Source organism: Spinacia oleracea, chromosome 1 (assembly GCF_020520425.1).
Source record: "Spinacia oleracea cultivar Varoflay chromosome 1, BTI_SOV_V1, whole genome shotgun sequence".
Classification (NCBI taxonomy): domain Eukaryota; kingdom Viridiplantae; phylum Streptophyta; class Magnoliopsida; order Caryophyllales; family Amaranthaceae; genus Spinacia; species Spinacia oleracea.
This window is the reverse complement of record NC_079487.1, coordinates 126117546-126142659: the sequence shown is the minus strand read 5'-3', so window position 1 is coordinate 126142659 and position 25114 is coordinate 126117546. Positions and strand designations below refer to the sequence as shown.

Genomic DNA, 25114 nt, shown 5'->3' with positions numbered 1-25114 from the left:
CACTACACTCTAAAAATCCTCTAATGCGAAAGTTAGGGGTTTAAGACTTTAAGCGATCAACTAGGTTGAGTGAGGAGTGAGGAGTGAGGAGTGAGGACATTTCTTGGAGGCTTGGGGCTCAAGCAAGCCAAGGCCCATATAAAAAATCTTCCCAAATTTTCACTCTCTCTCCTCCCATTTTCCCTTACAACAGAAACCAAATACTCCGCCAGAAAAAGAAATCAAAGGCCATGACCGAATGTCGAATGAGCTTTAGTCCAATGCGGAACGTTCTACTTCGAGCTCTCACTCTCAAATCAAAACCACCACCACCGCCGCCGCCGCCGGTGTTTTCCTCCCTTTCGAAGCTTTCGCCTCCTCCGACACATCCACTGTCCTCTCCCACCGCCGGTGCAGTGGCTGAACTTGCCGACGACTATGATGAGGGAATCGACCGCCTCCATACGCCTCCAGTTACTGCTTTCAAGCCCGTTGTGTTGCCCGATCTCCTTCAGCCGCGTGTTGTCGTCTTTGACGGCGTCTGTCGTCTCTGCCATACCGGTACTCTCTCTCTCATTGTTCATCTGTTTTTCTGCATTCTGTTAATGTATTTGAGCTGGAAATTTCATGAATTTTTCGATTTTAGTATAAATGTGGAATTCAATCATTATTCAATTTGATGTTTTCGTCAGAAAAAATCGAAATGAAATTGTAGTTTGTTTCACAACTCTCAGCATTAGTATTTCTAGTATTAATATTGCATTTGCTAGAAATCTCATGTTTTTCTTCAATTTTGGCGTAAATGTGGAAAATAATTTAATTATGTTTTCGTCAATAAGTTTGGAAATGCAATTGTTGTTCATTCATAACTTTTTAATGATTTGAATTAGTACTGCATTGAAATTGAAGAATGCTTGTGTAATTGCTTATCATATTGGAGTACTCTCTATTTTGTTTTGATGGTAATTCTTTGGTGTTGGATACTTGGTTCTATCTAACCCTAGAATTTCACATAATTGATGTTTAAAGCGATACAAAATTACAGGTCATTTGTCTAATTTGACATTTACGTCGTTGCCACGTTTTATTCTTCTTATTGCATAACTTGGTTTTTGGTCTGACCTTTTCCAACCGATTAAGAAGTTCATTATATGTATGTTTTCCTGGGTAAGATCAAGCCGTGTCAAAATTAGCGGGTTAGACAATCGCTGGTTGTATTAGGTGTTTTGACTAATGGGTTAATAGAAATTTATTAGCCAAGAACAGTGCCGGGGCTATAACTACGCCTTATCAATGGGGCCTGTGCAATTTTTTAAAATGGGCCCTCAATTCAAACTTTAATCAAAAAATCAATTTTTATAAAACAAAAAACTTCCCTTAAAAAATTTGTCGAAATGATAAACATAAGAAAAAACAAACATTAATGAATCACTTAAAAAGAAATCAGATTGGATTTTTAGAGCAATCAAGTTTGTATTTTTATTTTTAAAAATTGAAGAACTTTTTTTGTACATATAGGGAAATTAGGGTGAGAAATAACGGTTTAATAATCAATTTATTGTAACATTGAAGATTAATCCGTTGAAAACGAGATTTGATAACGATTTGAAGGAGAAATTAAATTGGAGATGAAAGGTATATATTCAAAGTTGGATGAGATTATGAGAATAGAGAAGAAGGGATGAATGTTTGTTTTCCAGTAATCGACTAATTGGGAATCCCAACTGTTTGCATAGTAATCTCCGCGGAATTAAAAAAAAAAAAGAAAAAAAAAATACTCAGTCAAAGGAAGGACACCTGTCAATGTCCGGAAATCATGCAAAAATGCAGTTTTATTGCCAAGGGGATTCAAACCCCATACCTTTTATACATTATCATGTTACCTTAACCAATGCTCCATATTAGTTTTTATGTTATTTAGGAAACTGTTTACACTATATTTAAAATTAAAATATGGGGCCCTGTTCCGTCGCTCACCCCGCGCCGCCCCAGAACCGGCCCTGGCCAAGAAGAGTTATGAATTGATAAGTTGATGTTACTTTCTGGAAATTAAGCATCAATAAGAAACCTGACTGTTGAGTAATTGAATTAGCTATTATTGATATTTGACTCTTCTTCTATCATTCTATGCATACATGGGTAGTAGACTTGTTAGAGATTGACTCGATCCAAAAATCATTCCTGCTCAAAAAATCATTATTAAGATCTTCAACAAAAATCTTACACCTAAAAAAAAACTGTTAGAATGAACTCAAGAGGTGACCTAAAAATCAGTTAAAATGGGCTTGACCCAAAAGGTGACCTAAATCTACTTAAGGGCACTCGTTACCGAACTTGAAACAACATTACTAGCATGATTAACATATGTACAGTCTTTTGCAGAGAGTCTTATTTTCTTGTTCATTTGTTGGCAGGTGTGAAGTGGATTATCAAGGCTGATAAGTATGGGAAGATCAAGTTCTGTTGCCTTCAGTCTAAGACTGCTGAACCATATATGGAACTTTGTGATATGGAAAGAAAGGACGTGCTTCGCCGCTTTATATTCATCGAAGGTCTAGGACAATACCATCAAGCTTCCACAGGTTTGGACCCTCTTCTTCCTGCAGCATAAGCTGTAAGATTGAACTGCTGATTTATTACCATGCTAGTTTTCGTGCCTTACGATTCAAGTTTTTGTCAATTCATCTCCCTGGAAGCATTCTGTCTACTAGCTGTTAGCCAGTGATAATTGTACCATCTGTGTTCTGTTTCTGTTTCTCCCAGCTTTGTATTATCATAGAAAGTGTGTTCCTACAGTCCTACTCAGTTTATTGATGTCTGCATTGGGGTTGTAGTTATTGAATTGTATGCATATGGCTTGTAGTACTTGGCGGTGTCAGTTTACATGCAAAATTGGGCTTTCTCTTTTTGTCGTTGTCTATTTGACATAGACGAGGTAACCCAATGAGGTTAATGACTTAGTTTGTTAGCGCAACTAGATTATAGCTCTGAAAGTGTGAAACACATTCTCTTTAGAAGTGGGTGGTTGAGAACACAAAATCATGCTCAAAAGTAGACCCATGCACTGTGGTGTTTTCAGGTTCTCGTGATTGGTAATTTGGTTTGGTAACCGGTTGAAGTGTTTTGATTCTTTACACTTTTTGGTGGTGTCTTCAATTAAATTTGCAACCAAGTTTTTGTATCTTGGTAACACTTTCTATGGTCATTGGTTAAATCCTTCTTCTACTATTAATTACAAGTGTCAAATAGTGTTCTAACATTGGATCTGGAATATATTGCAGCTGCATTGAAAGTTCTGTCATACTTGCCATTCCCCTATTCAGCTTTGAGTTCTCTGATGATAATTCCAACTCCAGTGAGGGATGCTGTCTATGATTACATTGCTAAAAGACGCTATGACTTGTGCGGAAAGGAGGAAGAATGTCTTGTTTTGAAGGAACCAGAGATGCTCGAGCGGTTTATTGACAGGAAAGAACTTCTGGAGCGACGCCAGTCAAATGTGTAGATGGTTTTGCATGATGTTGTCGTGCATCATAACCGTGCAGTGTTCTTGAAAAAGTTATTACAGTCTTATGGTACAAGTATGTAGTAGTTGTAAATACTAAATAGTGACATGAACTGATGAAAGGCAGAGTTTATTAGTTGTAAATACTACGTATGACGGTATGAGGTTCAATCTCTGGCAGTGTAACTTGATGTTAACTGAAAAATCAGTTTCTAAGTTTGTTTGTGACTTTTGGTGATTGAAGAAGCCAAAATACCATTCGGCCTATTATTTCGATCTTGTTCCAGAACTTTTTCTCTGTTTCACAAGGTTTTCAGTATGCCAAAGTTGTATCAAATGTAAAATGTTGCAGGAAGAGAAACGACATAGCTAATGATCTGGATATTGCAAAATTTCATTAATAAATAAATCATACTCCGTACGATTTACTTAATTGTGTTTCTAAAAGCCTGATGCTTTACGTTCTAATTATGCCTGGTGGTTCTACATTTCACAAGAACATAAATCAAACAAACTAGATAAATAAAATAATAAAACTATCTTCAAAATTCCTGGCCTAAAACTATCTCAAAATACTTAAACTGAAACTTTGGCGAGGTGTTGCTACTTGGTGTTTCCGGTTGTCCATTTGGTCCAGTCTTTGTCTACGTTATCTTGAGCCCATTTGACAGCTGCTCGAGCTGCTTGAGGTCCTCCCGGTAGTCCACGTTCATTCAAAGTATCAGCCATATCAATGAAAGGAAGTACCAGCAAAGTCCCTGGTCCCCCATATTCTGTGTGCAAGAAGTTATCCAAGATCTGTTGACAATAATATAACAGTCCACTTACTGGTAATAAGTTCAACAAAAGAATGAAACTCATACTTCAGAATGACATATCCATAGCAAACCGAGTCTAATCGTTATTGCACTATTGATGAACAATGTTCATCATCTTCCATGGAGTATAGACCGTAACTTACACTAGTACGCGGTAGAAGTACAAGTTACTAAAGTCTTATGTATAGATTCATATAACTGTTTTATAAGCCTGAGAGTCCTTTCATATATTTGCACTCTGCAGCACTATCCTAAAAGCTTATGGTAATGGTGTAGAGAATTGGAAAGCTTGAATATATTACATTGTATGAATTACATTATATAGCTATAATAGTAACAACTCCCACGGGAGATTAGTCCACTCGCCGAAGGCGGTGGGAACTCCTCGTAGTGAACCAAAAAAATAATAGTAACAACTAACCGTAGATTAATCCTAGGAATTAGAGATATTCTTTGACTAACAATTAGGGATTTACATTGACAAGGAGTAATATTAGGGATTACAATAACTATAGTTTTGACTACATCTTCTACAAGGATGATAGTGAGTAATGACATAACTGAGCCGGATTAGAACCCTAGAAGCTTCAACTCGCCTCGAAATTTGGATTAGGAAAATGTTTTGACACAGCATGCCTTCCAACAATAAATAGTGAAATCACCATATTACTTTTTTCATCCAAATTCAACAACAATGCTTTCAATTGCCATTTTAATCAAACATCCCAATTTGGCAATTTCTCAAATCTTTTTCAAATAATCTCAATTTACAACTTAACAAGAATAATCGCCAGATTAAATTCCAATTAATGCACATGCATAACCAAATAGCACAAAATTCACCCTTTGAATCAAAATTAACAATGGGTTAATCAGCCTAATTACCTCAGTGCAGATACCCACAACCTCGTCCAATTTGTCTCCAAAAATATCTTTCTTTGATAACTTTTTCTGAAGATGGGTCTTGAATTTTTCTGTTTCCTGCTTATCCCAAATCAAATTACAGAAAAGAATACCACATGAGAATTCCACAGAAAACAGGCAATATCTTATTAAAAACACTTGGTCAGATCGTCTGAGACGAGTTCAGAACTTACAGATTCAGCAAATTCAGGAATTGGGTCAGGAAATTTGTACTCAGCTGCCTTGCAAATGAGTTGTTTTGTGGGGTGAGGTCTTTTCTGTAAGGGAAGAATCCATTGTTGCTTTGAGTTGAAGGTAGAGAAACTAGCAGAAAAAGAGGAAAAGGGAGAATTTGAAGAACAAAATGTAGCAGAAGATATGAAGTTTGATGAATTATCAAATGCAGCAATTGATAAAGCAGGAAGTGCTAGGCTCCAAGCCATTTTTCTTGGTTTTGCGCCTTATCTGTTAATTCTCCTTCATTTCTTATGAAAATAAACATCAAATGGTAATGTTACTAATGTAGACTGTACAGAACTAGAGGAACTCTTTGTTTCACCCTCGGGCTCGGGCTCGGGCTCAGGCTCGGGCTCGGGAGTCCCCTTCCGATAAAGTATTACTTTCTCCGTTTCAAATGAATTGAGACGAGATATTTGAAATTAAGAATGAAATTAAGGCCGGTAACAAAAATATATTTTAAAAAAATTCAAATGATAAAAAATTACCTTAGAATAATTTACTCGGGAACAAGATAAGGTTATAACATGGATTAGATAATAAGGCACTTGTGAGGAAGTGAGAATGTGTTATTTGGACATATGGAGTACCTAATTGGAAAGTGTGTTTTTTATTTTGGGATGAAGGAAATACTTTAAAAATAATACTTCCCTCTTTTGTTGCTCCATATACAAAGTTAGTCCTATCTAACTCACATAATAGTCGAAAAGTGATACTTAGTTACAGACTACAAAGCACAGACACACGTACTTGGATCGGACACGGTGTCCAACACGGGACACACGAAACCATTTATTCTATAACCATTTAATTTTCCCATTTTGTGTCAATGGATTTTTTACTAAACTTTTCACAACGTGACTCATTTTTCATGGACTTAGTGGTGATACTCAAGTTAATTGTAGACTTGTATTGATTTGAATGTTGGTGGATCCGATGTAGTTCTTGTTAGTAATGTTTGAGGTAGATGATACCCGGTAGGGGTAACGACGAATATGGAGGTGCAAAGAAGTGACCGTCCTAGATTTAGGAGCTCAAAAAAAAAATCCTTTTAAGGCCAATCGAGGCCCGCTTTGGGCACATTAATCTTAAATTAGGTTAAATCTTTAAGGGTCCACCCCATTTATCTAGAGGATCGGATTTGACCCTATAATTTCCAGCGTCGGGTCAAGGCCCTTAATAGACCCCGCCCCAACACATAGGTCTAGCATTATGGTAAGTGGTTCTTGACATGAACATAGTCAAATTAGGTTTTGAAAAAATCTTAGAACTTTTTAACCATAGTCAAATTAGTTATGGAAATTCTTAGTTAAACCCTAAGCTTGTGCTCAACCGTTGCACATAAGAGTGTAACCAATGGATGACCCAAATTTGTTGGTCATCAAATAAACAATTGTTATTTACTATTTTATCTCACCTATGACCTAAACCTATGACCAACAATGTCCAAACCTTCCCAGTGGTTGCCCAAGTTATTTTGGTCACCATTTTATTTCTCTTACTTTTGACCTACCTCACCATAAATTATCTCTCTTTTATTCCACTACCCAATGACACATGTCATGCTGAAATGAAATGCCACAATTATTATTTTGGTCATGGCCACGACCCGGTCATCACTGTTTTTCTCCCTATTTCATCTCCCTCTTCATTTTTTATTATTAATTTTCCCTTTCTCTCACCTCATGCCATGCCACAACCGATGGCTGGCCTTGCTCTAAGTACATGACCAGTTGACCATTGCTAACTCTTTTGAACAATCCCTGTTTCTTAAAAATTTCTCCTGGCACAAGTAATGAAGAGATTATCTGTCTGCTTGAGGAAGCGCTATCTACATTTGTTCAGTTGAATAGAAAAACAAAAACATAATTTTACTAGCTTGATATCCTGTACATTTTTTCTAACAAAATGTAAATACATAGTCTAGTTTACAAACCAACTAATTGCATATCTTGGATGCTGATACAACTAAGTAACTAACATAACTACCAAATTTCACCAGGTTACAAAATTACATATGTACAAGTACAACAGACACACACATCAAAGGTTCCTCTCATGTGGTTCCAGCCAGGGAAAACCTAGGAATTCAAACACCTGCTTTTCTGTATCAAAGTGCAAACTCGCCGTTCCTCTTGAACCCTGTAACACAACTTAATTCATAACTATACAAGAAAAAACAGATCAACTATACTACATGACAGTTTAAAACTAGGTAGCAACTTATTAATCCTTACTCGATGGCTGCCTGAACTTGGAGTGGCAAAAAATAACCCTGTTTCATCAAGTCGATACCCTTTCGATTCTGCCAGTATTCTCAGCCTACACAACACAGATTTCACACAAACACTCAGTCGTTTTTTCCTCCTTTACATAAAACATCCCACTCTTTGTGAGCAAGCGGTAATACTTCTCTGACATGATTAACACCACTATAATGATGAGTAAACAAGGTGAAACACAAGAGATTAATGATATTAATGATTGACAATCTGAACAATCGCATAAACGCAAACCAACACATACCTTCTATTCACTGTATCATTGCCTGTCCAATGTATCAGCCCAAATGGGTATATACTTTTAGGAAACACCTAGACACAGTAAAAAAAAAAAAAAAGATTTACCGACATTATCCACAATATCATGTACCTCCTATTTCGTTTTCAGTCAATTGATTTGATCATTCCTGAAATACTCCTCTTATTACGGGGAACACTAACTGTTGGGTGTTTCCATCGCAGCGAAAGTAATTCTTCTTTAACAGCAACAACACCAGGTGAAAAAAACAAAATGCCAAAACTTTCACCTACTCTTGTTCGGACATAGATACAGTCAATGAAAAACTGCTCCTTGTCATTGCAATGTACAAGTACGGAGTATGACTTATTCCTACGAGGACAACACACCTCAGTGGGCCTAAATGGAAAAGGATAGCAGGAAACCACACTTTTAATATATACCTTCAAATCTATGCGATGGCGTAGCTCTCGGCCAGGATAAGTGCACAAACCAAAATATGTGTCTACTCCGGAATCAGTACCCTACATATAAGTTTATCACACACAATAATTAGAAGTATTCAACACTAACATAGCCATAATCCAAAATAACTTTCTCTACCTGGACTATTCAAGTATTCAGGTCCTACCAAATATTACCTCATACATTGTTGTCAAAAAAAAAAAAAAAAAAGTTGTATCACATGAGACGGCACACTCCAAATTATTGAGTGGTTGTCAGGCAAGAAATAAACATCGTACATGGTTAAGGGAATGTTCTTAAGAAAGAAAGGTTTACCTCCTCACTGTGATAACTGATGACCAAGTCCTCTCTAAGAAAATTCATATCCTTCAAACGCTTGACAAACTTTGATAGAAAGCCTTTGTGACTGAAAAATTTGGTGGATATTAAGCAAAACCAAATATGTTAGCTAAAACAAGAAAAACAAACAAAATAACCTCACAAATCAATCTTTCTTCTGAACTTTCTCTGTTTAATACTCTGTTTGGTGTATTTTACTAAAACCCGTACACACTTTGAGTTAGCTTTTCCATTTTTCTTTAGTGGAGTACTCCGTATTATTTTAAGAGGGTGAGATTGTGATAAGAATACTATTACCTCTGCCCATCAGGATGAGTAATTACCATGTCCATATCCCCACATGAAGATTTTCCACGTCTATAGGATCCACCGCATAAAATTACCACCTTCCAACCAGTAGGAACCAGAGTAAAGTCAGTGGGAGACAGAAACCAAAATAACTGCTCAAATACTGTAATTTAAGACTCCACAACTAGCAAATAAATCTAAAGATCAGGTTACAGAACACGTTTCCAGGTTTACTTGTTCCTAGTAAAATATTCTATCCATCTAACAACTTCCTGAAAGAAGACATTGTGCAACTCCTCATACTTGTTTGAAAGTCCCTTTAAATGTTGAGCTCAACATTCAAACAAAAGCAACATCAAAGTAGCATAATAGCAACGATAGAAATGCAGAGAAAATGGTCAACTGAAGAGTGAAGAGTAACACACAACATACAGCAATGACTTTAACAAGGCTCCCACCTAAAGTGGATTATATGGAATTAGATATTTTAGATTATTGCAACCTTAGTCATACAATTGTAAGAGGGTCTTTTAGTCTTATCTCAAACTGTGAAGAGGTTGTATGACAGTAACTTAAAGACATTTGTAGTTTGATCCAAACACGTCAACCAACTATCATGCTTCTTCACATCAAATAGGAAGTAACGTACGGTTTATCGAGACACTCAATAGTTCATGTAAACCAGAGTTTAATTGTCCATATAAAACTTCAACTCGGCAAAAAAAAACCATAAGCTGAAAAGGAAATGAAGTCAATTTGCTATGAATTAGCATAGATAACAGACCAAAAAAACAGTAGATTGATGAAGATTTGATTAATAAACTGAAAGTACAAGAAGTAACCGATATTCAAGCATTCGAGACTCGAGAGGCTTGATTTCTCTCCCAATGAGCTCTTAAAATCTCAACCAATTCACCCAACAATATTCAACATGCCATCTCTAATGTGCTCTCTATATAGCACTTCTTCCCTAACTACTCCCTAGCTTATCCCCCAAGCTATTCATAACCAACTCATAAGATACTACCTAAAGCGCCCCTCTCCCCGACTCCTCGTAGCATATAATACGGCAATTACAAATGTATGTAAGACATAGTTAGTGAATTCCGCATGCATATCCCAGTAAAGAATACCAGCACACCAACTCATACACCAAAAGAGCGAATAGAGAAAGAGAAAGACGGGAAACTGAGAACACCCACTGTTGAATCCAGATATCAGTAAAACATATCCAAAAGTGAAGTCCACAAAGCTAGCCACCCTAAAAAGACAATGTGAAAGTGAAAAAGGCTCACTATCAACTCTTACATGTAAGGTATGTGGTCATACTCTGACACAGGAACAGAATTTCAGGATAATCAACCAATTCAACCAACCCCTCAATTTCCAGCTACCCGCCCACTGGCCCAAAAAGGGAAAAGGGTGAAACACAAGAAAACAGCAAGATGTGTAAACAGTAAATCCATGTAGTAAATTCATGGTATCCCGAGAGAAGGTCAACAGACTTACTCCTGGCAGAACTTCTTCTCCAATCTTCTGCAGCATTTTCTCCATTTCTGAAACCTGATAAGTTATTGAAGTATAAGATCCTTATGGGACAGCTTAGTAGCAATCTCATAAGACAGAAGCTCTTTTATGACAATAGACACAGTCACAAAAGCACAAGATGAAACCTCGTGCCGTGGAATTCTTGTCTTGATATCATCAAAATATTGTAAACCTAATTTCTGAGGTCTGGTCAAAGATGGATCAGTTTTCAAATCTTCCAAAGTACGGTGTCCTTTATCATATAGTTTTAGAGCAGTGGCGGGACCAACGCCCCAAACCTCCCCAAATAAAGAGATTGTTTTCACCTACAAGGATTTGTCAAATATGGTCAGAGAGATTATCAATACAACAAGTGTAACAAAACCACTTCAAGACATACCAAAAGATTCCAAATTTAATACATGGAGAAGTGTGAACATATAATATGTTCTCTTAAAAATATGCCCAGAAAGGAAGCTAGATATTCCAATAACACAATATGACGGAATTATAGGATCCCAAATGAATTGGGTGTGGCCACTTCTTCCATCCGCAGGCCAATAAAGTAGTGAACAAGAGAGACTTAAGGCATATGAATTTCGAAAACACAGCAGAAACTAGCAAAGAATACCAGGCAGATAAGTGGAAATCATAATCACCCCCGGTCATCCTTGTACATAAAAGATGACACTAGTGGCTGAACAACTTAGCTCAGAAAGAATTAAACATGCACCAAAGCCTAATATTATGATTTAATCTGCATGAACTGCAATCCAACGGCTAGGTAACCCAAGTAACTAATAGTTAAAGCAAACAATAAATTCATTTTTGATATCTATAAGAATACTTTTGAAACCTACACACACAATTCAGTTTCAGCACTCTGAAATAAACAAACTCAAATCAAGCACTTAATTTTAGGAAACTAGATGGCGCAGCATGTTTTTCTTAAAACCTACAAGACTTATCGAACATGGTGGAGACATGCTTTAAAGATGTAACATACTCAACATTCAACAACATTTAAGCCTCTCGGCAAGAAGGTCAAAAGTTCATTATTGGTACGCAGAAGGACCAAGTGACACATTATATGCTTTCTTTTTCAAGCTATAAAGGAATATATATCATGGGATTCCAATATACCAGCTCAAACTTAAATCTTCATCTTATTTAACATTGCTAATAAGATTATCATCTTAGTCTTCACAAACTAATCTAATTTAAGTGGTTTTCTCATGATATCTACAGCTTGATTTTTGGAAATGCGAGTATATAACTTAATTTCTCCAATATCATGACTCTCGTATAAAATGATATCCTATGTTAATGTGTAAGCTTTCTCTATGAAAAACTAAATACATGACAAATTTCGTCCCTGATCATGCTTCAATTCTTCCAAAATCCCATGGACCCAAATTGCTGGAAATACAAGTGGACCAAGTTGCAACACGTTCTGCTTCTGCTTTTAATAAAGCAACCATTTATTGCTTTTTGAAAATCCTGAAACAACTCCATTTCCAAATTAAAATACATAACAATACGTGCTTTTGCAAATCTCGATTAGTGTATTCAACCTTATTAAATGTGTTACGAAGACCATCGGAAAATCCCCAGGATTGTTCTCATACAAGTGACAAAAAGTAAAATATTTTTGCTTGATTGCGAGTGCGATTAATATGGTGTTTCCATGAACGACTTATCAACCCAACTCCAACTAATATCTGGTTTAGTGGATGTCATATAACATAGGCTGCCTACAATGCTCTTAAAGTAAGTCAGGTTCCCGAGTTCCCACTACATTATTTCTTCATCTCCATCCCCTCTACACATCAATTACTTGAATATGAATTAACCTGAACTTACTTATCTTACTGATGCTGTACATTTTAGTGTGAGTTTACAGGTATTTGCAGGGTACTCTGATGCAACTGGTCATAATTGTTGTTCTACCATTAGCAGTCACAAAATCTTCCTGTGTACTGAAAATAGGGTTCACTCATATTTGTTATCAACACCTTATCTGTGCGTTTTATCCTTGTTGAGCTTTGTCTCATTATTCGTCATGACGCCACACTTTTATGTGAGATGTCTCTGCACAGCGAATCTAGTAAAACATGATCATAACAAGCACCACCAACATCAACGATCACTTTGTTCATCACTTTGGTGCTCAAATGCTCACAAATACCTTCATGTTGGATACATACCTTCTCATCTTCACTTAACTAACATGTTTACTAAAGAACTTTCTACTCAACGCGTGGTATCCCCTGCAAATATTGAAGGGGGTGCAATAGTGGACCTAAGGCTAAATATATGCTCCAGGGCTCCCTGAAGGATAGAGTCAATCACTAACTATTTCACACAAACATTCTAAGTAACATACATGTACATAAAAAGTGGGATCCGTGATTTTCATTTTCATTCATCATATTGAAGATAAAGAGGGTGATCTTTTACCATGTAATATAGTACAATACTTGTACTTTTGGTGTATCCAAAAAGGTACAGACAATAAGAACGTGTACTTTAATATTCCTCAAAACAAAGTATGACGTACTAGTTTTGTTCTCTCCTTTTTTTCAATTGTGTTTTCTTAGGGTACCAAATCCTATTGGGTTTTCCTCTTTCAAGGACCACTTCACTTGATTTTAGGTTTAGGCCTTGGGGTCAGGAGTGCTAACCACTTAGCTACTAAAATGGGGGAGGATATATATGTCTATATAATAGCCACACTTTTGAATCCTTAAAGCATTATTGTACACCCAATCAAAACATGACATGTGGCAAAGTTCAACAAAAGATATAATTTGAGATGTTGACTTTACCCACGACAAATACCACCTTATGAGAGGTTATCTTAAATTAACGGGGGCAAAGGTAAAGTTTCTTTATTTTGTTTTGCATGCAACACAACAATGACATATCTTTGCAATTTTTTTTGCAATGTGATGCTTCCTCAGTGAAAAACACAACCATTGGTACCTTCTCAGACTAGAAAATTCCTTAGATCTCACCCAAAAATGGAGGATTTATGAAGCCCAATCTCTTAGGATGCAATCTTATGTATCCTATTAGATAATAAACTTAGGATGCAATCTTATGTATCCTATTGGATAATAAACTTAGGATGCAATCTTACGTATCCTATTGGATAATAAACTTATGGTTAGCTAATGGAGAGCACACTTTCCCCCTAAGGCTATAAACATCCCTATCATTTCAAGGAAAGGACACATCCTCAAATCTCTTTTTCATCTCCAATATATAATACTTCGTATAAGTATTCTACCTTCTCTCTCAAAAACATTCATCAAAACTATAACAAGATGAACACAATCAAAGTGAAGAAATCAACCATGGTATGCCCAGCTAAGGAGACCCCAAAAGGTCATTTTTGGCTCTCAAAGCTAGACATGATGGTACGTAGTCCTTACACACATACTAAAGTTCTCTTTCTCTATTCCCCGCCTACATCATCTTCAAATTGTTTTGACCCCAACATTATGAAGGAGGCTCTTGGCAGAGCCTTAGTTCCATTCTATCCGATGGCAGGAAGATTAATATTTAACGAAGAAAATAGCCGATATGAGATTGATTGCAATGCGAAAGGGGCCTTATTTATCGAGGCGGAATCAACGCACGCACTTGCCGATTTTGGAGAGTATTGGAGGCCAGATTCTCAACTCAAGGAGGTGGTGTTCCCCGTATGTGACTACACAGGGGGGCTCTCATCGTTCCCTCTTCTATTGGTGCAACTCACCCGCTTCAGCTGCGGGAATGTATGCCTTGGCTATGCACAACACCATCATGTAGGAGATGGAGCTTCCCAATTACACTTTAACAACTCGTGGGCAAGACTAGCCAAGGGGCTTGACCTTAGTGTACACCCTATTCATGATAGAGCTACTTACCTTGCTCCTCGAGTCCCACCCCAAGTTAAGTTCCGTCACTTGGAGTATGAGCCATCCTTGCCATCCTTGATCCCCAAAGGCTTATCAGGTGAGTATGTTTTCCAGAAATGCATGTTGTGTGTGTTTATGGAATCGTAAGTGGAGTATATGACTATTAGTAACCTATTCCTCATGCTACTATAAATGTACTTCGCAACAACTTTATCACCATAATTGGGTTTTATTGTCGTTTATGGTTGGACAAAATAAGTTCAGTTGGGTTCCAATAAAAAAAGCACCCTCCATTCCAAAATGTTTTTTATACTTCCTTTTTTCATTCATCCCAAAATATTCCTTATATTTCTATTGTGAGAATGACCCGTTGATTTTTAGTAACTTTTTCTTCCCAAAACCCAACCCTGCACTAGAGCTTTGTTATCTAAAGATCTCGCACTTCTCCTCTTTTAAAATGAAATTAAACTATGTCAAGAAAAATAATAAAGGAACATATCATCAATAAAGGAAAATAATATACGTCACATAGATTCCCTTTAAAATACGATACTTTACTAATTTAATAGGAAGGAAGGAAGGCAGCAGACACAAAAGGAAAGTAATCAGCGATTTCACATGGATTGCTTAAAAATGAGCTAATACCAATTAAAAAGGAAAAAGGTAACAAATCAACAGCAAAGGAAACTAATACTATATGAGTTCACATTTGCACCGTTATGATATACGGTTTCACATTAATCAAAAGGAAAAGTATAAGGCAACAACTCAATAAGGAATTGGAAGTAATATACAATTTCACACTAATTCCTTTGAAATGTGTTATTACAGTAATTAAAGAGAATAATTTAATCTCAAGTTATCTCTTGAGGAGTTTGATGTCCACATACAATACTCAAAATGCCCTCACTATTATATGTACTCTTTTAAGATTTAATGTTTTCAATGTTAATATACTATGGGATTTTGTACATGTTTTTGAAATTTGAAACATGCATCGCGTGAATTTTCATCTAGTATCATGTTATATGAGCCACTTTTGCTAGTGCTATCCCTGAAGGCCTTGTCGGGGGGATGAGAGGATTATATGTGTTAATCCTAAATAATGCATTTTTTGTGTGTTTGCGGAACTCTAATTGGAATAAATTACTACATGCAACCAACTGTTTTTGCTACATCACATCAACAATATCTTATTAATAGGAGATATATTCAACGCAAATGCAAATGCAAAAGATTTAATATTAGACTATATAAAGCATCTAAACTTACTAATTAAGGGGGCGCGGGGGTGGGGGGGGGGGTGGGGGGGGGGGGGAGATCACTCGTTCTCAACAAAGTTGACTCATGTCCCAGTTAATAAGATTTATTGGTATTTACTACCTTGAAAATACACCACTTTTGTATTTACTACCTTATGAAAAATTTATTTTAAATTACTACCTTAAAGTTCCAATATTTTTTGTATCTATCACTTTACAGTTTTCTCATTTTAAAATTGAGATATCTCTTTCGTTTCTTAATCATTTTAAGTGATTCAAAACTCATTCTTCTCATTTATGTGTAAGGATTTCATAGGGATCTTGCTTTTAACATTTTGTAAAAGGTAAAACAAATTAAATATTATTTGTAAAATTTTAAAATATTTATGAATTATCAAACGAATTGTTTTGAAATGTCGTTCTCAATGAAATCCCTATAGAAAAAGGAAAATAACGAACTTTGAATCACTTTAAACGATTAAGAAACGAAAGAGATATCTTAATTTTAAAATGAGAAAACTATAAAGTGGTAGTATATAATAAAAATTTGGAACTTTAAGGTAGTAATTTAAAATAAAAATTTCATAAGGTAGTAATTACCAAAGTGGTGTATTTTTAAGGTAGTAAATACCAAAATTTCCCAATTAATATACTCACTTCCTTTTACTGAACACTTTTGTTGCTTAGGGTATCTTGAAATTATGACCGTGGAGCAACATAAGAATATGCATCATTGTAGTTAGTAAAGTAAGATCTTGTTTTTTGTTACATTGGCAACATATACACTCCCAAGTAATGGCAACATTATCAAAACAAGGGGACCAGTTTATAAAAAGTGCACCGCATTGAATTGGTGTAAAATTAATTGAAAGCACAAATTCAATGCATTTCATTCCCACAATATTTAGATATTGCTAATATCGTTCAACAGCATTCATTATTCTAAAAGAACACCTATACCTTTCTATAATAAACAGATCATGCCCTTTTTTATAATAATGAAATGAATAGAATGTGATGTTTGTACTCAAATTATGGAACAGATATGACTTATGTGCTTAACATTATCTATCAGGCGAGATACTGACGGCAACAGAGTGTGTCTTCAAGCTCACTAAATTTCAAATTAATGCCATAAAACAACAAGCAGCATCTCAAGAAGTGACAAATTACAAGTTAAGTACATTTGAGGTGCAAGCTGGGCATGTGTGGCGCAGTGTATGCATGGCACGTGGATTACCAGATGATCAAGATGTCAAACTATACATACCAGTTGAAGGACGGTCAAGATTAAAGGATATGGTAGTGCCGCAAGGTTACTGTGGCAACGTCCTCTTTTTTGCAAGTTGTGTAGAAAAGGCAGGAGATGTCGCGTACAAACCACTCTGGTATGCTGCTAGTAAGATTCACGAGGCCATTAAAAAGATGGATGATGTAGAGTACTTGAGATCAGCCATTGATTTTGTGGAATCACACCCAGATTTAACATCTATTGTTCGTGGGCCCCAAACTTCTATATGTCCAAACCTAACAATTAATTCTTGGGCTAGATTGCCTTGCTATGAAGCAGATTTTGGATGGGGTCGGCCTAATTTTATCGGCATTACTGGAATCAGATATGATGGCCAGGCATATATTAAACCAAGCTCAAGTGGGGATGGTAGTTTTTCTGTGGCTATCAAGCTTTTCACCCCTCATATGGAGCTTTTCAAAAAGTACTTGTACAACTTCTAGATAGCTGATGAGAATCAAGAAGCTCCAAGAGTCACTCGAAGTGGGCTTTCTATATATCTTTAATTTTCTTTTTTTAGCTAACATGGTTTTGACATACTCTTAAAGTATGGGTGTTTACATGTTGGGCCTTTTATTTATTGTCAATTAGCTTTGATTAATGATGTGATGACCGATTTGTAAACCCTTAGGCGTGTGATCTTAGTCTTATGATTGTAAGTTTATTTTTAGTCCATATGATGTAGTTTTCCTTAAGCTTGTGAAATTCCTATGCTTTGCAGGAGTACTCCCTGCTTATTCTATAAAAACGGATCTCACGCCACATTCAGGATGAGCGTTTCTGATCATCGAAATCTAATTTTTTTTAGTTCTAATCTTGCAATCAACACATAGATGTGCTAGTCTTGAACTAGGGACGTCTCTTTCAACCTTAGAAGTGGTAGTCCTTCTAAGTTATATGCATTGATTTAAGCCATTAAAACCACTTACAATCTGCCAATCCTCAATGGTTACGCTTGGGATCACCAAGATACATATAATTTGGAGTCACGAACCACAGATTTGAGGAGGAAGAAGCTTCATTAAAATCCGCACATTCCATTAAATTTGTTTGTAGAGCGCCAGAGAACTAAATAACGTGCTACGAGGGATTTGTTAGAATGGATTCATCAAATTGAAAATATAGTTGATTACAAAGGATTTGACGATATACGCTGGAGTTTGGTTTGAAAGCTATCGTAGTCAAAGAATGAGAGAAGAAGATCCAAAGATTGATACAACTTCTAGCTAACTCAATGCAAGAGAAAGAAGCGCTTCACGAACAACTTAGATTTGTTCAGAAGCAAGCTGATGATGCACTAGACAAGTGCGCATAACTCAGGTGGTGTGGTGGTGTGACGAAGATCAAACCTCCAAAGCCTCGAGACTACAGCGGCGCTAGAGACTCGAAGGAAGTTTACAATTTCCTCTTCGACATGGAACAGTATTTTAGAATCTGCAATGCACTTGCCGGATGATGTGAAACTATGGTGGCCCAGAAAGCACGCCGACATCGAAGATGGGAAGGTCAAGATAGACACGTGGGAAGAGTTCAAGAAGGAACTCAAAGATCAGTTCTATCCCGAGAACACCGAGTTTGTTGCAAGAATGAAGCTACATGAGATCCGCCACAAGGGCTCCATACGCGACTATGTGAAAGAATACTAGGCTTGCATGTTGGACATCCGAGACATGAATGAAAAAGATCGGTTATTCAACTTTATTCACGGGCACAAGAATGAGCGCAACGTGAAGTATTGAAGGCGAAAGTTGACACCCTTTCGGCCGCTATGATTGTTACAAAGCGACTAATGGACTACTCCGCTGGGAGGGGCCATCGCTCAGAGAAAGAAAGTCTGGAGGGCCCGACTCCAAACTTACCTAAGAGCGCTCACCTAAGAGCGCAACAGGTAGCTCAAAGGTGTCGTCTAGCTCTGTCGGGGGATTCAAGCCAAGAAGTGGGGGAAGCGACTCTCAAAAATCATGGTCGTCGCCATCCCAATCAACAAGAGAATCCAAAGTCGGCACGCCCTCGGGAAACATCAGTAGGCTTAACTGCTTGCTATGTCGAGGCCCACACAAATGTTGGGAGTGCAAACACAAAGGGGAGATTGAAAAGAAGTTGTCGGCCATGACCGTCGAAGGTACCCAAAATGAAACAGGTGAGTCCGAAGAAGAAGAAGATATGCAGCCTCAGAGAATAGGAGTCATCTATAAGATGGGCACCATGAGGATGGTTACCCCAAAAGAAGAAGAAGACCGACACCTGTCGGCAATGCGAGTGATGAGGTCCCATAAGAAGGCAACATCCCAGAAGCAACCTCGCATAGATACCCACCAAAGCGAGTAATGGAGTCACACAGAAAGGCGACGTCTCATATACCCCCTCGCAACACATATATAAGAATCAAGATGCAGGCTCAAGCACAGCAGCTCCGAGCAAGAAACTAGAAGCAAGGAAGACTTGGATTCACAAGAAGCATAAGATCCAAAAAGAAACAATCAACAAGACCCAACAGAAGCAAACCAAACTACCAAGAGACAAGAAGATTCAAGAAGACTCCAGCAACCGCCATCAACCAACGACGCAAAAAAGATGCAGAATTTAGGATAGGAGCTTTTCCTTTATCTATTGTAATTCTTGTAAGTCGACGAGGTCATCAACAACTTAAGTGGGGGAGGATGTTAGAATTCAACCTTCATTTTCTTGTATTTTGCTTATCTTTTGCTTTCTATGATCTTTTAAATAGTTTTCTAGGCTTTAGATGGAATTATTATGTTCCAGTCAATTGTTTGTAGCAAATTCAAAATAAACCTCTATGAGGGGGTGTGAATGAATGAGTTCCTACTTCTCACCAATTGTTGTCATCGCTTTCTTGCTTGTGTTTTGTTGTAGGCCTTTATAGATATTGTGTCGCCACTTGCTCTAAAGCATCCCAAATACCACACAATCAGATAAATTCTCATCGTCGGTCCCGCTTGTGCCTTATGTGCGCACACAAGCACCCCGATCGACCCTCGCCTCTCGCCCTTGTCGCCAATAGGCAAGAGCACCCATTCATAATCAGACGCTTACTCGTTCCCCTACGAGTCACAAAACACTCATTCGCACAAGGCTTGCATCCTTGCCGCCAAAAGGCAAGAGTGTGTAGCACGGTTCCGGTGTCAAAACATTCGGACCGTGACACTAAGCTTAAGAGGAAAATTATTTGAGGATGGCGGGAGTATAGAATATTTTTTTAATAATAATACACACTAACATTTATTTGGCATCTCACTTAGGCCAACTATTATAACTATGTACCACACTATCAACCATCAAAACAAAAAAAATGTACCATAGTACCATGTAGGAGTGTAGGACCTAACTTTTTTACTATTCTATAGGTTGTCACTAACCGATCTATATTTTTTATATATTATACTAACTGGGACCCCTCTAAATCAGGTTTGCCACCTAAATTCCGCCACATAACAGATCAAGCCTGAATAATGGCTGCATTGGAAATGTAAAAAATGGGTTTTATTAGGCGTTAATTATAATAAGTACTTGCATCAAAAGTAAATTGTTGTCAATTACTGTCCTTTAACATAATTAAATTAGAAATAAAGTTTTTTTCACACACTAATTAAAATACGGAGCATTTGCTTGAGTAACCTTGTTTGTGTTTCCAAAATAGAATCTTAAAATTATACATAACGCGAAGGAATAAGTCCTCTATTCTTTATTGACTTGTATAAATATTCATATCATGAACAGTTATTTGATAAGAAGTATTTCCTTCGTCCAATTTAATCATCACGCCAAGCTGTGGATAATATTTTATGCGATAAGTTGTTGTGGCTTATCCCCCCAAAGGGTTGGCTTATATAGGAGATAGTGTAGGAACTTTTTAATTGAATAAGCGAAGGTGTGGCACCCTAAATGTTGGTAGTGGAAAGAAAGATGTAATAAAATATTAGTGGGTCTATGACATAGAAGCAAGTATGTCATGGATGGACGTAAAAATGTATGACTAAGAGAGTATTACAATACCTGATTCTTGCCTAAATAACATGTACCGAAAACCAAGCCATGTCGATATTAGAAGATCAACTACTAGGTTAAAACTAAAGCATACAGACTAAAGAGAACTCATGCATCATAAGGAAGCATAATTGAGGTACTGATAGGATAACTTACTCTTTCATCATTCTCAAAGTGCTCTAACTTTGACAATTTTCCAGTTGACACTATCTCTTGTATCTGAAACAAAAAACAAAACTTGTATTCATAAGTCATAACCTTTAGTCTAAAATCACAACAAAAGAATAGTTCACTAAAAAAAAAAATCTCCAGAAAACCACACAACCTAAAATTTGACTTGTTGTGCAACAACCACACCACAGTCTACTGTGGTTCTCATCAATGGTCCAGTTCGAGAGACAAACATGAATGCAGGTTAATCCTTTGACAACTATAAACTGAGATTGATACTCATTCTGAAGGACTGACCATGGCAGAATGTTAAAAAGTGCACCTTAATGTATTATAGTACTGGCAGAAAATCAATTACGCCTCAGATGTCAAAGAAAAGACATCTCCATGGTCATCTGTGATTAATGTGAAGCAAAATTACTACTCCTATTACGCATAAAAAGATAGTTTAACAAAAGTTCGAGGAGATAATACAGCGGACAACAATTTCTTACAAGACATAAAAGTATAAAACTCACATGGCTATGGCTATGGCTATTCCGTATTTTACCAGATCAAATCGCAATAGCAGAATGTTAGGCAAGTACTCATGTCAGTATGCACGTAAATGCGAATGGAAGGTAAACCCGTGTTCTTGATGAATAAGATAATCTGTCAGATTTTATCTCATAAAACTGGAGATACCATAATCCCAACATTTCACAAGGTTTACTTTCAAGGGAATCAGCAATTTATTAATGATTCTATACGTCTTAGCTCATGCAACATAACATACTCACAAAGGGATTCATTGACAGCCCTCAATATATATTATTTATGAACAGATGTTCAAAACAAAAGCTGCAAAACTGGATTCTCAACAGAAGACATACATTAGTGACAAGTTTACAAGTATGTTAACTTAGAATTGGTCCAGAGACAAAACAAAGGTTGTTTTACATAATCACATATAGAGATTAGTGTTTAAATTATTTTTAAAAAAAATCTTCATGAAGGCCAATAAAGCAGAAGTATAAATTCTGATTGCATAATTGACATGTCTATTTGTAGACCATAACCAGTAAAAGTGCACAAGATGAAATCAAAGTAGCACAGCAGTCATTAACCATTAGGGCACGCTTGGATTGAGTGTAATGGGTTATGGGGGTAATAAAAGTCAAACCACCATAATAAAAGGACAATGAAGGTGAATTGAGGTGGTTGCAAGGAGGGTGGTGTGGTGGTATTGTGATGAGAAGTTGTGGTAGTGGTGGTGTTGTGAGGAGAAGGGTGGAAGGGGGGAAGTAATTACCCCCCAAATGAGGGTAATAATCACCCTAGTGGGATGGTGGGTAACTATTTCCCCCATGATGAGGGTATTTGTTCCCCCTTCCCTTTTATTTTCTTCTTGCCAACACTACCTTGTTCCCTTTGCCACCACTTCATATCCTCATCATCACCTTCAATTACCTTGGTTTGACTTTTATTACCCCTTTAATACATTACCCTCAATCCAAGCATGCCCTTAAACTTGAAAGGTTAAAGCTAAAACTTTTAAACGTTTTGGTCAGCTTACATGATCACGCAATGACTTCCCAATATTAGGCAACTCCTTGACCTGATCAGCACTCTCAATTTTAAAAGGCAACTTCTCAATCACAGGAATGGCTTTATAATAGCTAAAAGACCTTCGATCGTCACCTAGTGCTTTTACATTTAAACAAGCAAACATTAGCAACAGTAAAACGGAAAAGCTAAGGGCAAAGTGCATTTATACAGAGAACATTATGTCTAAATATTACCTCTATATATGTCTATGAGCTTCTTGAAGATATCAGTGATATTCTTGTTTAAGTCAGGTGGGTTGTACGTGCTAACCTGAAATGGAGTACAAAAGATGATTTCATTAGTTTGATTGATGCAGTACTTTTCTCTCAGCCACTCAATACTTCTAATTCTCTAATCTTATGCACTCTTACTAGAGCACCAATACAAGAAAATTTATACAGTTCGTGATTGGGGGCATCCATCTAAACCAACATACATACAGTATATGCATCTATATACATGCATGTTCACTGTTGACGACAGAGTAATAGTACAGTATTAGAATTATACAAAAGAAAAGAGATTTACTTTGTTATCAGGAAGATCAGCTACATTGGAATTGGCAGTCTGTGAATCCAAGTTGTTAGAAAACCCATCATAGCTCTTAGATGTAAATGATTCTTTATCATCACTCGTTGCAGTGCCCTTGCTCTCAGCAGTTGACTCTCTTGAATCTTTAGGAAAAGATCTGGTTGAATCTTTTGAATTCTGAGGGGAAGAAGATCTCAGCTTCTTATGATGCTGAGGCTCTTCACTGCCTGAAGAGTTTCCATTTTCATGACCAGAAACCTCCGCAGAGGGTTGTTGGGAAACATTTTCGACAGGTTCCTCCTTGAGAAGGTAGAAATCCTCTGATACCTTTTTTCCTGAACTTAAACTATGTTCCAACCACTGATACACTAGAATATTCTGCAAATAAAGCAAAATCTACCATAAGAGACAACATAAACTACTGCAGGCCTTAATCAAGCCTGATCTACTCCGGCAAAAGAGCTATTTTGAAGTGGATATGCATAATGACAAAAGAAATCAATAGTTCTCACTTAACTGAAAAACAAAAAGAATAGGATTTGCTATTGTCAGCACATTAAGTGTCAAGGACAGATAAGAGAAAAGATAATCATATACAAAAGAGTGTTACTACACACCTACACCGTTTTACAAGATATGAGAAATCCTTGCCACTAAGGCACCAAGCTCTCTCAACATAAAGCTAACTTCATGTTACAAATAGAATGTAATCCCTAAAAAGAATTAGAATCCTCTCAGTAAAACTAAGATCCACATTTTCACCTCAAGTCTTCTTTTTTGAAATTATCACAACCCTTCCAATATGTATTGCCCCGAACACACTCTATCATGCCATTCAGTTCGTAAGCTATTACGGAACCATTTGGTCCATTTCCCGAAAGTTAGGCCTTGAATTGCTGATAACTATGGGCATGCAATTCAATTTATCAAACAAACCACAATTCAATTCTTCAAAGAGACAAAGACATTGAGAAACAAATCCCACCCCACCTAAATCTTGTGCAACTAGTTTGACTTTAAACTTACTACTACATTTTAAACACAATCCCAAATGAATCAAATTTAAAAACAATAACAAAAACTTCTCCTCATACATCAACATAACAAAGCACTATAAAAAGACCATTTCTTGGAGCATAAATACAAGCGAACTAAAAATAGAAAGGTACGACTTGTCTACATGAATACGAACAACTCACAAGAGAAAGAGAAGGGAATTACTCCTTTGAAAGTTGACAAGCGTTGAGAATCAATTTTGCGTTTAAGGGCATCCCAATTCATGGCAAAAATATGGGTCACTCTCTTTGACAAATACCCTTCTACTTTAGCACCCATTTGCTCCAATTTCTGCTTCCATATCTAACACTCACAATCAAAAAACGAAAACTTAAATTACATCAAACAAATTTTTAAAATGGGGTTTCGATTATTTTATTTTCATTTTCAATTTTGGGAAGAATAGTGCTGAACCTGCAGTCGGCGAGGTTGGACGGCAGCATCAACCAAGAAAACGAACATCCCAGAAAACATGCCATCTGAAGCAGGTGAAGCTGAGGTTTCCTTCTTCTTCTTTGGCGCCATTTTTTTTGGTTCTGTTACTTTTGTTTGAGGATTCTACAGGGAAGAAAATTGGGGAGCTGATTAGTTTTTTCTACTAGAATGAAGTTGCCGCAGCAGTAATAAAGATTGAGGCGATGTTCGGTAATTGATTTTATTTTTTATTTCTTTTGTTCTACTACGAGGAGTTCCACCGCTTTTGACTAGTGGACTAATCTCCTACG

General features: G+C 36.8%; 4 protein-coding genes across 4 annotated transcripts; 2 read left to right on the top strand and 2 right to left on the bottom strand.

Moving 5' to 3' along the window:
- The first annotated feature begins 89 nt into the window (after nt 1-89).
- LOC110782888 (uncharacterized) lies at nt 90-3760 on the top strand. The gene is made up of 3 exons (XM_021987135.2): nt 90-540; nt 2394-2561; nt 3261-3760. Exons 1-3 carry the CDS (start codon nt 231-233, stop codon nt 3482-3484), a joined length of 702 nt encoding a protein of 233 aa, XP_021842827.1. The 5' UTR covers nt 90-230; the 3' UTR covers nt 3485-3760.
- A 97-nt stretch (nt 3761-3857) lies between these two features.
- On the bottom strand, nt 3858-5717 carry LOC110782889 (protein PLASTID REDOX INSENSITIVE 2, chloroplastic). Its single transcript, XM_021987136.2, has 3 exons — nt 5400-5717; nt 5188-5283; nt 3858-4282 (listed from the first exon to the last, which is right to left on the bottom strand). The coding sequence occupies exons 1-3, from the start codon at nt 5646-5648 to the stop codon at nt 4088-4090; spliced, it is 540 nt and encodes a 179-aa protein (XP_021842828.1). The 5' UTR covers nt 5649-5717; the 3' UTR covers nt 3858-4087.
- Nucleotides 5718-7292: 1575 nt separating this feature from the next.
- Nucleotides 7293-25024, bottom strand: LOC110782885 (DNA polymerase lambda). Its single transcript, XM_021987130.2, has 14 exons — nt 24804-25024; nt 24555-24692; nt 23331-23711; nt 22997-23072; nt 22771-22901; nt 21201-21263; nt 10728-10907; nt 10564-10617; nt 9064-9152; nt 8743-8833; nt 8406-8486; nt 7969-8036; nt 7680-7764; nt 7293-7584 (listed from the first exon to the last, which is right to left on the bottom strand). Exons 1-14 carry the CDS (start codon nt 24912-24914, stop codon nt 7486-7488), a joined length of 1647 nt encoding a protein of 548 aa, XP_021842822.2. The 5' UTR covers nt 24915-25024; the 3' UTR covers nt 7293-7485.
- On the top strand, nt 13923-17482 carry LOC110782886 (anthranilate N-benzoyltransferase protein 2-like). The gene is made up of 2 exons (XM_021987133.2): nt 13923-14583; nt 16824-17482. Exons 1-2 carry the CDS (start codon nt 13941-13943, stop codon nt 17480-17482), a joined length of 1302 nt encoding a protein of 433 aa, XP_021842825.2. The 5' UTR covers nt 13923-13940.
- Nucleotides 25025-25114: the final 90 nt, after the last annotated feature.